The 18,378-nt window shown below is 44.2% G+C and overlaps 1 protein-coding gene across 1 annotated transcript in view; it reads left to right on the forward strand.

The window, feature by feature from the left end:
* Positions 1–18,378, forward strand: part of LOC126484540 (venom dipeptidyl peptidase 4-like) — a 320,902-nt gene that overhangs the window by 183,830 nt on the left and 118,694 nt on the right. Inside the window, exons 9-10 of the mRNA XM_050108088.1 lie at positions 7,258–7,381; positions 15,403–15,629. Coding sequence (XP_049964045.1) covers positions 7,258–7,381; positions 15,403–15,629 — 351 coding nt within the window. The remainder of the gene's footprint in view (positions 1–7,257; positions 7,382–15,402; positions 15,630–18,378) is intronic.

Below are 18,378 nucleotides of genomic sequence, written 5' to 3' on the forward strand. Positions count from 1 at the left end.
AACTTTATTCCCGAACTTAAACTTAGCTATAATAGGTACCGATGAACAACCTACAGCGGAATAAGAAAATTGGTGCCGGACTGCGACTCGAATATAGACTTTCCGCTTATCGCGAAACTCAAAACTGTGCATTGTTGCCATTATACGGCATTCCAGAAACGCATGCTGTTCGATAACGTACATCATTTCAACCTCTTCCTTCAAAACGCTGACCTCCTTTCACGTTTCGGTGGTTGAAGTGATCGTCCATTCGGGGTATTCTTGATTGACATTACGTTTTGCGATTACAGTGCCATCTGTTGGCACCTTTTGTAACTACTACACTCCTGGAAATGGAAAAAAGAACACATTGACACCGGTGTGTCAGACCCACCATACTTGCTCCGGACACTGCGAGAGGGCTGTACAAGCAATGATCACACGCACGGCACAGCGGACACACCAGGAACCGCGGTGTTGGCCGTCGAATGGCGCTAGCTGCGCAGCATTTGTGCACCGCCGCCGTCAGTGTCAGCCAGTTTGCCGTGGCATACGGAGCTCCATCGCAGTCTTTAACACTGGTAGCATGCCGCGACAGCGTGGACGTGAACCGTATGTGCAGTTGACGGACTTTGAGCGAGGGCGTATAGTGGGCATGCGGGAGGCCGGGTGGACGTACCGCCGAATTGCTCAACACGTGGGGCGTGAGGTCTCCACAGTACATCGATGTTGTCGCCAGTGGTCGGCGGAAGGTGCACGTGCCCGTCGACCTGGGACCGGACCGCAGCGACGCACGGATCCACGCCAAGACCGTAGGATCCTACGCAGTGCCGTAGGGGACCGCACCGCCACTTCCCAGCAAATTAGGGCCACTGTTGCTCCTGGGGTATCGGCGAGGACCATTCGCAACCGTCTCCATGAAGCTGGGCTATGGTCCCGCACACCGTTAGGCCATCTTCCGCTCACGCCCCAACATCGTGCAGCCCGCCTCCAGTGGTGTCGCGACAGGCGTGAATGGAGGGACGAATGGAGACGTGTCGTCTTCAGCGATGAGAGTCGCTTCTGCCTTGGTGCCAATGATGGTCGTATGCGTGTTTGGCGCCGTGCAGGTGAGCGCCACAATCAGGACTGCATACGACCGAGGCACACAGGGCCAACATCCGGCATCATGGTGTGGGGAGCGATCTCCTACACTGGCCGTACACCACTGGTGATCGTCGAGGATACACTGAATAGTGCACGGTACATCCAAACCGTCATCGAACCCATCGTTCTACCATTCCTAGACCGGCAAGGGAACTTGCTGTTCCAACAGGACAATGCACGTCCGCATGTATCCCGTGCCACCCAACGTGCTCTAGGAGGTGTAAGTCAACTACCCTGGCCAGCAAGATCTCCGGATCTGTCCCCCATTGAGCATGTTTGGGACTGGATGAAGCGTCGTCTCACGCGGTCTGCACGTCCAGCACGAACGCTGGTCCAACTGAGGCGCCAGGTGGAAATGGCATGGCAAGCCGTTCCACAGGACTACATCCAGCATCTCTACGATCGTCTCCATGGGAGAATAGCAGCCTGCATTGCTGCGAAAGGTGGATATACACTGTACTAGTGCCGACATTGTGCATGCTCTGTTGCCTGTGTCTATGTGCCTGTGGTTCTGTCAGTGTGATCATGTGATGTATCTGACCCCAGGAATGTGTCAATAAAGTTTCCCCTTCCTGGGACAATGAATTCACGGTGTTCTTATTTCAATTTCCAGGAGTGTACTTCCGAACTTCTGTATTAAATCCTTTTAACTTTCACAATAAACACAGCATTCGTTACGTTCTTCTGTCGATCTTTGTTTTCATGTTATTTACTGTTAAAATCAGTAAGTCCTTTGTTGGTCACCCTACATAAGTGAAAATCTCACTCCTAGCTGGACAGTGGCCGCAAAGCCTTTCCAAGGTTCGCTATATCAGTTTGAACTGTTGCGGCGGCTCGTGGCAAGGCCTCATTGCTCTGCTACCAACTCCGTTCCCCCTCCGCATCTATCACCGGTGTCTGTACTGAGGAACACATTGGTACCAGCATGTGGCACACTCTTGGCATGAAACCCAAGATAAATATTTAGTCAGTTCCACGAGACATCACGCTAACACCTTTCAACACGGCCTGTTGTTGTGTGGTCTTCAGTCCTGAGACTGGTTTGATGCTGCTCTCCATGCTACTCTATCCTGTGCAAGCTTCTTCATCTCCCAGTACCTACTGCAACCTACATCCTTCTGAATCTGCTTAGTGTATTGATCTCTTGGTCTCCCTCTACGATTTTTACCCTCCACGCTGCCCTCCAATACTAAATTTGTGATCCCTTGATGCCTCAAAACATGTCCTACCAACCGATCCCTTCTTCTAGTCAAGTTGTGCCACAGACTTCTCTTCTCCCCAATCCTATTCAATACCTCCTCATTAGTTACGTGATCTACCCACCTTATCTTCAGCATTCTTCTGTAGCACCACATTTCGAAAGCTTCTATTCTCTTCTTGTCAAAACTAGTTATCGTCCATGTTTCACTTCCATACATGGCTACACTCCATACAAATACTTTCAGAAACGACTTCCTGACACTTAAATCTATACTCGATGTTAACAAATTTCTCTTCTTCAGAAACGATTTCCTTGCCATTGCCAGTCTACATTTTATATCCTCTCTACTTCGACCATCATCAGTTATTTTACTCCCTAAATAGCAAAACTCCTTTACTACTTTAAGTGTCTCATTTCCTAATCTAATTCCCTCAGCATCACCCGACTTAATTCGACTACATTCCATTATCCTCGTTTTGCTTTTCTTGATGTTAATCTTATACCCTCCTTTCAAGACATTGTCCATTCCGTTCAACTGCTCTTCCAAGTCCTTTGCTGTCTCTGACAGAATTACAATGTCATCGGCGAACCTCAAAGTTTTTACTTCTTCTCCATGAATTTTAATACCTACTCCGAATTTCCGAATATAGCATTCATAATGGCCTCAATACATGTCCACAAGCTTCTCCGCTAAAATCAGCTGACTCCTCTCACTGGTGATTGGATCAGATTGATCTATCAACAAGGGAATGTTGATTCCCCTCTTTCACTCGGCCTTTCAGATGGCCAGATCCATTTTCTATGGGAGTAAGTTCATCTGACGTAGCGGTCGAGGTGCGACTGGGTGACAGTGTTCATCAAACCAGAAACGTAGGTGGGCAGCCTGGATTCTGACATCTTGGAAAACAGCGGTGTCTACAGCAGACTCATCTCAAAGCTGTCGATTAAAGATAAACATGTGGTCACCGAGTAGGTTGAAATACTTGTTCATGTTCACGATAATCTGAAAGCGTGGGCTCAAATCATGGTACGAGAACCACCTCTGATACATCAGAGAAACTTCACTGGCGTGAACCACACCCTCTATACACTATGAGTGAACCACTTCATTGGTACGTTTGTATGCTCCACACCCTTCATTATTTGAAGAGACAAAATCATGACGCGTTAGGTCAGACTACTCGCCTCCAGTCGGCTTCTTTGCAGTTTCACTGATGATTGTCCTACTCAAGACGTGCAACAGTGTGCCGCTCTCAGCAAGGGCCTATTACAACCTTGCAATGATCATTGCAAGTAGTTTGCATTGTGTCACTTTCATGAGCAAGTACGATTTACAACACTGAATAATTAAGTACCCGAGCGGTTCTAGGCGCGCAAGTCTGGAACCGCGTGACCGCTAGGGCCGCAGGTTCGAATCCTGCCTCGGGCATGGATGTGTGTGTTGTCCTTAGGTTAGTTATGTTTAAGTAGTTCTAAGTTCTAAGGGACTGATGGCCTCAGATGTTAAGTCCCATAATGCTCAGAGCCTTTTGAACTATTTTAATTAAGTACGATTAATTGGGCCGTCATTGTTTGGTAGACGTTTGATGTACCTATTAACGTTACTCTACAGTTGTCTAGTCCCAGTTCGCTATCGTACCTGAATATATGTGCTACAGTCTCAGAGAGATACTGTACTGTTTTACCGCAGCTAACTTAATATTTTATCGCATAGGTTACTTAGTTCTTAATGGAATGCTCATACGTACACGTGAATTTCAAGTAATAGTACTCGAAAGTAATTACTGTTAAGTATTCGGTTACGCAAACACGGTAAAGCTAAACATCTTTTAACAATATTGTTTCTAGCCTACTGAAGTTTATTTCACAGTGTGCTTTTGAAGTTTATTGCACCGAGCGAATGATACGTCGCAGGCTTGTACCAATGTATTGTAGAAAAATCTATTCACACTAATGCTATTCAAAATTAATATGGGAATTGGTGTTAAGAATAAAACCTTGCACTCACCGCCGCGGGGTCTAAGGCGCTGCAGTCATGGACTGTGTGGCTGGTCCCGGCGGAGGCTCGAGTCCTCCCTCGGGCATGGGTTTGTGTGTTTGTCCTTAGGATAATTTAGGTTAAGTAGTGTGTAAGCTTAGGGACTGATGACCTTAGCAAAATATCATTCATCTTTCACATCTGCCATCTTTTTAAAAATAAAAGTACTCCAAGAAAAATCTTTCGTTCTACAGTTTAGTCAGATGCTAAAGTCGGTTGTAATGTGAGTGGGAGGACAGCAAATGGCAACGAGGGAGGTAGCGGCACAAGCTAATACCTGATTGCACTCAGGGGTAATGGTGTAAGAAAGGTCGGGAACTACTGACCTAGGTTGTTACCTGGTTATCGAAACAGTAATTAAGCTCACCAGAAAAAAAAATTGTGACTCCTAAGGAAATCATAACAAGCATCATTTCACAACGTGTAATCTGAACCGTAGACTTGATAAACGTTTCGGTTCGATGAGTCAACACGGTTGTGCAGGTGCGTCGCACCAAATTGCGGGGACACTGAGCTGTTGTTTTACCTGCTGTTCCAACGTGTCTCGCAGATTTGTTATGGCGTTAAAGTCAAGTGATTCTGAAGGTCAGCCGAGATGTAACAGGGCGGCGGACTGTTCAGAACTCCATCACATATTCTTTTAGCTCCATGAACTCTTCTGTCATTACCTTGAAAAAAATAGGGGTGGCAACAGTACACTCATCATGCAGATGTTGGTTGAACTGCAGCGCCTGATCATTAGGGATGTTCATTTAAACGTAATGGTTCATGTTAGTGGTCCTATGCGGCTGGCCCCGGCGGAGGTTCGAGTTCTCCCTCGGGCATAGGTGTGTGTGTGTGTGTGTGTGTGTGTGTGTGTGTGTGTGTGTTTGTCCTTAGGGTAATTTAGGTTAAAAAGTGTGTACGCTTAGGGACTGATGACCCTAGCAGTTAAGTCCCATAAGATTTCACACACATTTGAACATTTTGTTAGTGGTCACCTCTCTTAGTAGACCCAATTCATGACAGGATAAACGCCCCCAAAACATCACAGACCCATCTCTGGCTTGAATCTGATCTTCCATACGTTCAGCATGAAATGGTTCATTTGGCCATACGGTGCATTGTGACTTCATTTGAATATAGGCCCAAACGTGATTCTGTCAGCCAATCAGCTGCTGTCTATGTTCGATGATTGCTTCCACAGTGCCGTCCCGCAGCTTTATGTGCCCTTGTGAAGAAAGGCCTCTTGCGAGGTGGCTGACTCCAATAAAGTTCATTGCGTGCGATTTCAGCCACAATGTTCTCTCACTAACAGGTGGGGATGGACCTTCATTCATTCCTGCACTAATTTCTATTGGATTTGGATGCGATTTTGTTTCACAAGCCGTAAAACGCGCTTCCGGTAGCTCTGCCAGGATCTTTCTCCGACCACAGTTCTGACGTAGCGTGGCCACGTGCGTTACGCCACTGCTTGGAGACGCGTCGAATAGTCTTCCACAAAACACCAAAAACTCAGTCAACTTCACACAGTGTGTGCCCTCGGACATGGCCAAACACGACTGCCTCTTTCGCCACTCTGTTACGTCCTTACATTTACCCATGTTTACGAATCATACTCGTAAATGTCTCACTGCTCGCTGCTGCGTTGACCTCACGTAGAGCCAATTGCTCGTGCGGTTGAGCACGTGACTCGATCGCTCTGCCATCTGCAAAGGCTTCACGATTCATCTACGCGTGCGCACTGGGGCGAAGAACTTTTTCTTCGATGAGCTTCTTTTGTAAGCTGCTTAAATAAACGTCTGATGACGAGACAGCTCATACACGAAACCAGCAGAATCTCTTTACTAAACAAAAAAAAAATTTAAATACGGTTTTAAATCGCTAAAGAAAATAAAGTGTAATAACCTGGAGAAAAAAGGAACATGCAAATAATTGTTACGGAAGTGGCTACATGGTGAAATAGGTGAGATATCTACTACAGTCAAAATAAGTTACTTCACACAAAGGAGGCAAATTTTCCTCTGCAGGAGATTCGAATTGCTAAACTCATAAACTTCAAAAATAAAGATTATAGTATTTCACTGTTTAAAATAATTTTGAATTCTAAACCTGAAATTAAAATAATTTGCAACGCTGAAATACTAACAGAAAATCATGGAAAAGTAGAGAAAATATAGTTTTAATTGGTCATTATTAGTGTGTTCAAATATTTTTTCTGTTGTTGTAATAACACTTTCATCCTAATCTCACATGTTTTACATGTCCCTGATTGTTATATGAACAGACTTACTGAGAGATTATTGTAATGCAGACACTTTTGCACGAAAAAGAAAACTGCCACAGTTTTGAAATACGTTAGTTTTGTTAATTGGCAGACTACAAATTCATCAAGGATACTCCTTCCATTACAATAGAAGCGACGTCGTTCCTAGTCGAGATAAGTTACTAAGGTTTATGACAATATCGAGTAGACAGGATTTAACATGAATAGCGTTATTCTTCAATTTTCTCAGTGAAATTTACTGGATATGTATTACAAAAGTTCTAAGTTAACCTGATGTGAACAGTCTTACAGTCAGTCGATGCTGTTGCGACAACGTTGTCAGCATCTGCGACAATGGTCCATTAGTTCAACCCATTACGAAAACATCGTTGATACTTAACGAGTACCACTGGTTAAAAATATTGCTGGATAATGTTTTAATTGTAGAAAACATCCCTTCTGTTCTAATGCTAGTCAGATACATCTATTATAATACTAAAATATTATGATTTATCATTTTGTCGGTGGAGTTCGGTTTCAGCTCTTACAGATTTGGGCTGTAACTGTTTTGTCCTTGCACTCGTATTTCGCCAAACTGACATCGTGACCTCCACAAACTACATTTCATATCATTTCTTGTCCTTGCAGGGACCACATCCTTTACGCTGTCACCTGGGCGAGCCCTGACACACTGCTGGCTTCGTGGGCAAACCGTGTGGGCAACGTGGTGCAGTTCGTAAGCTACAACACAAGCTCTGGCGGCATAGATAGGGTACGTACTCTCTCTCTCAGCCAGAGGTGTATTTCGTTCAGAAAGTGAAGCGTCCACTTCTTACACTAACACAAAAGTGCTAATATGGGGACCTGGACCCAGGAAATGACGATTTCGTGTTCAGGTTTTTCGTGTGCGAACGAAGTAAAGACTTTCCGCTTTAAAATGACGAATTTACTATTTAGCTTCATTCTATGTATTTCTAAACTATTTTCAAAAAATTTCTGAGACACGTTCGTCACAGCATGTACACTGAAACAATCTGTCACTGAAACTTTTACGTTATTCCACAGATAATATATCTGTCGAACCTGTTTTCATATTTGGATAACATTTTGCAACAGTCAACCGTTAAGTTACCTACGGTAATTTACAAGAATAACGTAAGTCTTTGTCGTTTGCTTTGTAAATTACATTCTTGGTCCAATGCAAACACAACGCTCTATAGCGATTTTATTTTTCTTAAACAAAACCGACACAGCTGTCACGTAATGCTTTATTAGCACAACCTGTTTCGCAACACTAAGGTTGCATTACGTAATCAAATCTTTAACAGTGAAACATATAAATTATTGGACGCCCCCATCAGTCTTCATATTGTACCAAAACTTCCTTAAAAGAGTGGTTGTCGAAATAAGAGTCGAAATAAGAGGTAGACGCCCATGTTAAACACCTGACCAAAACTTTCGATGCCGTTCATTTTAAGGACTTTCACAGCAGCGTGACAGTGACTGGGGCGTCCAGTAGTCTCTGCGTTTCGCCGTAAATGATTTGATTACGTACCTGATTATGCAACTCACGGAACCGGTTGTACTAATAAAGTGTTATTCAATAGACTTTGCGGTACATGCAAGGAAGGTACATACATAACCGAATAATAATAGACTCACAAGCTACGACGTGGTTGAGAATAGAACAGTGATCCAGAAAATGTAGAATAAATTTATTTCCTTCTGTGATCACAAACTTGTTACATCCTCAGACTACCGGTTTCAGTTTTCAATGATTATCTTCTGATCTGTGGCAAAATAAGGGAAAGCACTTTTACAACCAGTAGATCGTCTACAGCTTAAAACAGTAAAATAGGCCGTAATAAAAAGTATTACTGACGTGTGAACACAATGCACGTTAAATATGACGAGTCACACCTGCTTTAAAAATGTGTTCTAATATATTGGACCCATAATTCCATCGACGCTCCGTTATATTAGGACATGTTTTTAAAACAGGCACGCCTCGTCATATCTAAAATGCATGTCGGTAATACTTCTTATTGTGGCCTATTTTATTGTTTTAAGCCGTAGACAATTTACCAGTTATAAAAGTGTTTTTCCCATGTCTTTCTGCAGATCTGAAGATGTCATTGCTGACCCAGGTAGGTAGTCTGCGGACATAAAAAGATCTGTAGACGAAATTACGTGCTAATGCGGACAGTGGTGGTACAGTGAGACACACGAACGACGGCGGACCGCGCAGCTCGTGGTACGGTCAGGGACAGCAGTGCTGCCGGTTCCAAGTGATAATTCCGGTAAACGCACGGATGGACTTGAAGAAAGCGTGTATCCTGCAAATTACGTCTCTCTCTCGCTAAAATGTATAAGGGTCAGTGTTGTGGCGTAACAAGGCAGCTACGCCACACTGAAGTAGCCGAAAGGCACGCGTAATCTCACGTAGGCTAGATAGAGGTCTGAAACAGGATACGTAATGAATGGTAGCAAGAAAAGTACGTAGCTGCTATAATACTTAACTTTTAATCCATTATTTGTGTACAGCATTCCTTGATGATACAAGTGAGACTCTATCTTAAAATGGTTAATGGCGCCTTGCTAGGTCGTAGCCATTGACTTAGCTGAAGGCTATTCTAACTGTCTCTCGGCAAATGAGAGAAAGGCTTCGTCAGTGTAGTCGCTAGCAATGTCGTCCGTACAACTGGGGCGAGTGCTAATCCGTATCTCAAGACCTGCCTTGTGGTGGCGCTCGGTCTGCGATCACACAGTGGCGACACGCGGGTCCGACATGTACTAGTGGACCGCGGCCGATTTAAAGCTACCACCTAGCAAGTGTGGTGTCTGGCGGTGACACCACAGTCAGTCAAATCAAAACCAGACAGAGAGACAAAAAGGAAGTAAAGTTAAGTGTTAATACATTTATCCCGATGTAGCACAAGATGGCCAGTGCCTTCGTGGAAGGATTTCTGCGGTTGCCTACGAAACCAGGCTTGCGCCTCTTGGTCCGAAGCAAATAGACGGCCACAATACCTTTTTTCACACTCCCTACAATATGGAAATCCCATGAGGAGAGATAGGGACTGTATGGAAACTGTGTAATGGTCTGCCAGCGGAAATTCCGCAGCGAAACAACGTTGCCAACGTGAGGGTGGGCATTATTCTGTAACAGTATGATGGCGTCCGTCAACATTCCGAGCGTTTGAACAAGATGGCGCACTTCAGTTTTTGCAAAGTGTCTAGATACTGCTGTGCGTTAATTGTAGCGCCGTGTTCCAGAAAGTCATTGAGAAATGTGCCCTCGCATTCAAAGAAAAAAATAATTCCCCCAGAGTTGGCGTACCTATTTTTTGGAGCCCTGAAGAAAGACATTAGTGGCCACCTATACGCTTCGACCAAAAGCTACCACGTCTCGATACCATCATGTTCCAAAGGCAACCGCAGACATTTTTCATTAAGGCGCTGACACTCTTGCCTCGTAGTGGACTAAATGTGTTAAGATTTATGATGATTACTTCTGAAATACACGCATCAAAAAGAGTTTTGCATCACCCCGGTTCCCAGAACTCATGAAGATAAACGTTCACTGTGGATAATGCATCACAAACATAGTCCCTTTGACTATTCAGAGATGTGACTAAACCCGCCCAAAGATGTAAACTACCATGCATGGGCAGCGCCTATTACACTGAGGGCGTCCGACAGCCGATCAGTTCCAGTCATTCCACCAGGAAGGAGGCACACGGCTCGTGTTGTCTGTAGTTCAACCATGCCAAGACGGCCAATACCGCGGTTCGATGTCCGAATTGTTACTTTGTGCCAGGAAGGGCTCTCAATAAGCGAAGTGTCCAGTAGTCTCGGAGTGAACCAAAGCGATCTTGTTCAGACATGGAGCAGATACAGAGAGACAGGAACTGTCGATGACATGCCTCGCTCAGGCCTCCCAAGGGCTACTACTACTGCTGTGGATGACCGCTACCTACGGATTATGGCTCGGAGGAATCCTGATAGCAACGCCACCATGTTGAATAATGCTTTTCGTCCATCACATGACGTTGTGTTACGACTCAAACCGTGCGCAATAGGCTGCATGATGCCCAACGACGTACATAGCGAGGTCCATCTTTGCAACCACGACACCATGCATGGGGTACAGATGGGCCCAGCAACATGCCGAATGGACCGCTCAGGATTGGCATCACGTTCTCTTCACCGATGAGTGTCACATACACCTTCAACCAGACAATCGTCGGAAACGTGTTTGGAGGCAACCCAGTGAGGCTGAATGCCTTACTGTCCAGCGAGTGCAGCAAGATGGAGGTTCCGTGCTGTTTTGGGGTGGCATTGTGTGGGGCCGACGTACGCCGCTGGAGGTAACAGAAAGCGACGTAACGGCTGTACGATACGTGAATGCCATCCTCCGACCGATAGTGCAACCATATCGGCAGCATATGGGTGAGGCGTGACCCACCAACCACTATGAGGGATCTACGCCGAATCGCCGTTGAGCAGTGGGTCAATCTGGACCAACATTGCCCTGATGAACATGTGGATAGTACGTCACATTGAATACAGGCATGCATCAATGCCAGAAGACGTGCTACTGGGTATTAGAGGTACCGGTGTGTACAGCAATCTGAACCACCACCTCTGAAGGTCCCGCTGTATGGTGGTACAACATGCAATGTGTGGTTTTCATGTGGAATAAAATGGGCGGCAATGATGTATATGTTGATTTCTATTCCAATTTTCTGTGCAGGTTCCGGAATTCTCGGAACCGAGGTGATGCAAAAGTTTTTTTTGATGTGTGTAATAAACAGTTTACCTCGTTTTCATCTGACTGTCCCTTATATAATTTGTTGCTTACCACCATGGGCAATTTCAACTCGCAACAAAAGGAATAAAAATTCAACAAATAACTCGCTACCGCCACGTTTAATGCTCGGAGTGGCTTCGACGTCAACAGCTCAGCGTACAGAACGCTACTGAACGCTTATTGTTTGTGGAAGACTGTGTGACGCAGGTGCGCAGAAAAAACCTAAACTAAAACCGTTGTCATTTCTGAAACCAGCTATAACAGTGCTGAGGTTGTGTGTGAGGAGACATGGACTCAAAGATGCAGTGCAAGGAAGCCTTACGGACCTGAAAACCCGTTAGTTCACACTGTTGTTTTGGTTCTGTGAACTACCATAAAGACATTCCTTGAATAGCTCCATGTCGGGCGGATCTCTGAAATGTGGCCTTGTAATGTCGACGACAGCTTATGGTAGACTGTTGTTATGTAAATAAAAATGCTATGCCTGTCTGTGTTCTGTGTTTGCATCAACTGCCTGGGTCCATTTGGAACATAATCCCTGTGAAGGTTGCAGATTTGTAGACAGATTATATTATAGTGTTAAAATTCTATCGAGCTACCAGCCGCGTGAAGTAGCCTAAAATAACGAGCTTTCGGCCGAGTACTCCTCGGCCTTTGTCAAGTGGTGAGTGTCTCATGGTTGCTGCTGCCATCTTCATATCGCCGTGCTACCATCTATGATATCACTGGCGTTTGCTCCGTCGTATAAGGTAATGTTTTCATTGCGCTCCCACCGCACACGCTTGAACCTCCCGATGGCCGGGTCCTAAGCCGTGCCTCGCTACAGGACACCGTCTCTGTTGAGGGTTTTCTCACAAATTTTTTATTTCGAATTCATCTTTTACTATACTATACCAGTTAGTCCATGTAATAACATACCTCTCTTCGAATGCAATACGATGTCCGTTGCCTAGAGCATGTTCTGCTACCGCTGATTTTCCAGAGAACCGTAGGCGGAAGCGCTTCTCGTGTTCTACACAGCGCTGTCCAATAGCACCCGCAGTATGTCCAACAACTCTCGTCACCCACACCTATGTGATTTTATGTACTTCTTGTGTTCTGCGGTCTACATCGCCTTTCAGAGACCTCCTGAGCTGTCTAATTTTTGTTGGAGCCCAGAAGAACGAAACGTTTTTACGCCTCTTCAGGAGGCGGCTAATCTATCGTCTCCCTGAGCCACAGAAAGGAAAAATCGCAAGCTTCTTCATGTGTTCCTCGATGTCCTCCTATTTACATGTTTTCGGGAAGATTACTTGCGGTTGTTCTAGCCGTTTTCCTTCAATAGTTTCCTTAAATGGCACAGTTCATTCGCCAGGTTTTCAGCGTCTGAGGCGGCTCGACGCACCAAGGTCCTGTGGTAACTGTCAGTGTGCAGATATCTGTCCTTGTGAGCGGGTTTCGGGCAAGAATTCTGGCTGAAACACCCATCTGCTCCGCGGCGGACGAGGACGTCGAGGAACGGTAATGCACCATCTGTCTCTATCTCCATCTTGAACTTGATGTTGTCATGGATGTTGTTGATGTGGCCCAAGAACACTCCAGACTTTTCAAGCTCCCGGACCAGAGAATGAACGCCTCGTCTACATAACGGTAAAAGCAACTAGGACAGTTTTATGTTGGACAGACTATGCGTACTATAGAACAGCGCTCTGTAGAACAAGATACATGCATTCGCCTTCGGTACCATGAAAAATCAGCTGTAGCAGAGTATGCTCTAGGAAACGGACATCATACTACAGCGAAGAGACATCTCCTATTACACGGACTAAAGTCTTTCGAATGGCTTAATAAAAGAAGTGATAAATATAAAAATTTGTGACAACACCCTCAATAAAGACGGCGGCGTGCAACTAAGCATGGCTTGGGACCTATACGTCGGAAGGCCGAAGCGGGCGCGGCGGACGCACAAAGCAAACACTACCTTGTATGGCGCTGGAACGAGCACCAACGTCGTCACAGAAGGTAGTGCGGCTATATAGGCATGGTAGCAGCAACTAAGACAGTTACCCAGTTGACAATGGCCAGGAGCGCTCGGCCGGAGCCTCGTGGATTCTAAACCATTTGAGTACATATCGCCAAGAAATCGTGCGTTAGTTGATCGTACACTGAAGCGCCAAAGAAACTGGTGCAGGCAAGCGTGTTGAAGTACAGGGATATGTAAACAAGCTGAATACGGCGCCGCGGTGGGCAACGTCTATATAAGAAAACAGTGTGTGGCGCAGTTGTTAGATCGGTTACTGTTGCTACAATCGCAGGCTATCAAGATCTACGTGAGTTTGAACGTGGTGTCATAGTCGGCGCACGAGCGATGTGACACGGCATATCCTAGTGTGCCGTGAATGTCAGGAATCAGGTGAAACATCAAATCTCCGACATCGCTGCGGCCGGAAAAAGATCCTGCAAGAAAGGGAACAACGGCGACTAAAGAGAATCGTTCAAAGTGACGGAAGTGTAACGATTCCGCAAATTGCTACAGATTTCAATTCTGGGCCATCAACAAGTGTTAGCGTGCGAACCATTCAACGAAACATCATCTATATGGGCTTTCGGAGTTGTAGTCCCACAAGTGTGCCCTTGATGACTGCACGACACAAGGCTTTATACGTCGCGTGGGCCCGTCAACATCGACATTGGACTGTTGATGACTGCAAACATGTTGCCTGGTGGGATGAGTCTCGTTTCAAATCGTATCTAGCGGATGGACGTGCGCGGGTATGGAGACAACCTCATCAATCCCTGGACCCTCCATGTCAGCAGTGAACTGTTCAAACTGGTGGAGGCTCTGTAATTATGTGATATGGGACCCCTGATAAGTCTATATACGACTCTGACAGGTGACACTTTCGTAAGCATCTTGCCTGATCACCTGCATCCATTCATGTCCATTGTGCATTCCGACGGACTTGGACAATTCCAGCAGAACAATGCGACACCCCACACGTAGAATTTCGACTGAATGGCTCCAGGGACACTCTTCTGAGTTTAAACACTTCCGCTGGCCACTAAACTCTCCATACATGAACACTATTGAGCATATCTAGAATGCCTTGCAACGTGCTGTGCAGAAGAGATCTCCATCCCCTCGTAGTGTCACGGATTTATTGACAGCCCTGGAGGATTCATGGTGTCAGTTTCCTCCAGCACTACTTCAGACAGTATTCGAGTCCATGCTACGTCGTATTGCGGCACTTCGGCGTGCTCGCGGGGGCCTACACTATATAAGGCAGGTATAACAGTTTCTTTGGTTCTTCAATGTGTTACACTCTACAGTTTGGAGTATGTGATGCTATTACTACTTATTACGAAGGGAATATTATTGTCACGTGTATGGAAAGTGCACGAGTGTCATGAGATTCGTATAGGACAGAAAGAGGAACGGTGAGAATAAGCAAAACAGTTTGTGGATGCAAGATAGATTACAGGCTAAATCTGCCAAAAGGATCTTATATCAAGAGTTGGCAAGGGATTCGTACGTTCCTTCCTGAAGTCCGTGGCGTTGAAACTTGAAACACCAGTTCCCAGAAATGTTCCTGTTTTGCTACGATGCGAAGATTTCATGTCAACTTTGGGAGGCAAAAACTTAAAACTTTTAGTGTTTGTACGGTATATCATCAGACATTTTATTATAGTCTTCTGATAAAACATTAGGAAATGAGAGATCACTGCCAGTAACAGCTGTTGAAAAACCTGTTTGTTTTAATCTTGTAAGCTATGAATATTTGGACAATAATTACAATTCAACTGAAATTCATTTCATAACCAACATGTTATTCCCCACCCCCGATTTTCAAAAGACAAATAAATAATAGACAGTTCGGTTAAATTTGCCATGCCAGACGTACGAGGGTCCAGGTCCCCTTAATACACGTAACTGTAGTTCCATGGTGACAATGTTGAGGTCTTAAGACATGTTGAAGGTGCACATGGTGTTTTGGAACCAGGGCCTCAAGGAGACACGCCCAGACGGCTGGATCGAGGTGACGCCGGCTCACTTCAGAGCGGGCAATGAGAGCTCGTTCGTGACGATAGCCTGGGAGGAACAGGCAGACGACGAGGAAGAGGCCAGCTTCCCACAGGTGGTGGCAGTCACTAACGGCACCAAGAAGCCCCTTACCTCGGGCCGCTTCACCGTCACCAAGATCTACGGCTGGGATCCCAAAGGATACGTGTAAGTTGCAGCCAGCAGCAGCGTTGGCTAACGTAGTTCGAATTTGTTGAATGTAGCTTTTCAAAGCAATGATGGTGGTTATGACTGGAACGACCGGTTCTCCGATAAACAGGGTTTTTCAACGCCAGTTTAACCCGTGTGTTGAAACCGCTCAGAATAACCGGTTTCTGAAATAATAGCAATAAAATACTGAAAAATCGATTATTTCCTCCAGAAAACGTAGAAATGTAACAAATATTGATAAATTTTAACTACTTTAGTTCCAAGATTCATAGGATCAAAATATTAAATAGCCAAATAAAAGAAAACTTAGTAGGTTTTTCTAGAAGTGACAACTGTTTGAATACTGCAAAAAAAAAAAAAACACCAGTTTTCTCCTGTTCATATAATTTTTTGAAAGTGTACTCAAAAACAATGTTATCGAGGATCATACCAGTATTTATGCATTACGAATAGTCAGTGCTAAAGGGTGAAACTTGACGTTCCAGCGTTCTACTTCTTTTGGATTAATTTATCTGGAATCAACAGCTACAAACAGACATATTACGTAGACACAGGCAGCTGACAATCTACTTTCTAGGATTATAGTAAGCAATGAATGAATCAATCGTTAAATTTAAAATGTTTTTCTTATATTATATTGCAAGTTTGCTGTGGCTCCTCCCGTTCTTAATCTTTTAAGGCCAATGGGCCATTGTACTTCATTGATATCACACTTAATAAAATCCTTCCAGACTAGGGATGACGCCACTAACGTGCGACGACGACAGCGAGAAATTACGATCGACCAGACTGGATGTACACACGTACCATCTAATTGGCCACACCACATTGTAACATGTACATTTCTGCGCAGAATTCTGAAACAGTCTATTATTAAATTTTTGACAAGTCAGGCCATTATCTTATGGATATCTCATACTTGGTATAATAATAAACGTGCGAGTCGTTCATTTACGTTGTTACAAACCCATACTAATTCTCATTACACTAGTTATCGATGGCCCTCGTAATTAATTTAAGTCACTCGCGTGTCATAGCAGATGAGAAATTTTCGTATATCGCCACATCAAGGCAGTGATAGTTTTGCTCAAACTTAACGCAGTGGCCGGTCATTGCATGCTGCCTAATTTGCACGGAGCGCGCTCAATCTACCTACCTGGCATGTCCTCTAATCCAGGGTTTCCCATACTGTGATCGGCCAGAAGTTAATAAGTGGTCCTCGGAAAACTATTAATAACATGGCAATTTTTTTCTGTGTTCATGGTCAGAACACTGTTGCAGAAACAACGAGGCATGCCAAATGTTAACACAAGCAAAATCCTCAAGATTTGAGATCTTTTCAGAAGCTCGAAATTTACCGTGGACTTCAATGCAAGATGATTGTAATAGTTTCCACAACGATACTTTGTCTCGAAACCTGGCAGAAAATCCAAAGAGATTCTGGGCGTATGTAAAGTAGGCAAGCGGCAAGACAGAATCAATGCCATTTCTGCGCGATACCAACGGAGATACTATCGAAGACAGTGCTGCCAAAGCAGAGTTACTAAATACAGCCTTTCGAAATGCCTTCACAAAAAAAGACGAAGTAAATATTTCAGAATTCGAATCGCGAACAGCTGCCAACATGAGTAACGTAGAAGTAAATATCTTCGGAGTAGTGAAGCAACTTAAATCACATAATAAAAGGAAGTCTCTGGTCCAGATAGTACACCAATTAGGTTTCTTGCAGAGTATGCTGATGCAATATCTGCATACATATACAACCGTTTGTTCGACGAAAAATCCGTACCCCAAGACAGGAAAGCTGAAAAAGTCACACAGATATTCAAGAAAAGTAGTACGAGTAATCCACAAAATTAAAGGTCCGTATCACTAACGTCGATATCTCTCCGATGGGCACGTTCGAAAAGTTAAACGGCTTTCTACTTAAGGTCTTTCAAGAGCCCAGTTCATTTGACTGGAGCACTTCATTTATTGTTGGATTTTGCCATTATTTCTTTGGTGTAACATAAAATTATTTTCCACACTGTTTTTATTATTAGTGGAGCATATACTGTATATCAAACGAACATTTCTTCTTTATATTGTATGGCAGAAAATACATCTTTATACAATTTGCACACATTTTGTTTTACATTGTTTTTTGTTGGAATGACATCATTTTTTTACAATTTACACTTTTGCATATTAAACACTGCCAGGACATATTGTTTTGTTTTATATTTTTGAAGACAACTGATATATTTTCTTATTTATCAGTTTTTGCTGTATCTATAGAGATCCTAACAAAAATGAAAAGAAAATGAAAACTTCAGTACAAAGAAGTACCTGTTCTAATTTTACTGTGATAGAAATGGCCATATCACCACGACACACTCATTTTTATCACATTCTGAGAATATCAAAATCTGGCTGGAATGAGAACTGCATACAAATTTTCCACAGTACTTACAACTTTTTTTGTCTAAGTTTCTTGGACAAGAAGAACACCTTTGTCATTTGTTTGCGGGTTGGTGATTCACAGGTGTACTGAGTCCTTTAGGCTCATGGCCAAATCCAAGAGCAAGACGATTACCTTTAGCTCCCTATTGAAGGTACCTCCTATCAAATAGTCTTCTGTTGATGTAAGGTGGGTTTCAAACTATAGGTGCCCACAAGTTGATCCATGATGTCAAAATGCCCCTTATATTTCTTGTAATGCTCTATTACTTCTGGCTTCTTTTCGTGACCAACTACAGTTCCTGAT

The sequence above is a fragment of the Schistocerca serialis genome, chromosome 6, assembly GCF_023864345.2.
Source record: "Schistocerca serialis cubense isolate TAMUIC-IGC-003099 chromosome 6, iqSchSeri2.2, whole genome shotgun sequence".
Lineage (NCBI taxonomy): Eukaryota > Metazoa > Arthropoda > Insecta > Orthoptera > Acrididae > Schistocerca > Schistocerca serialis.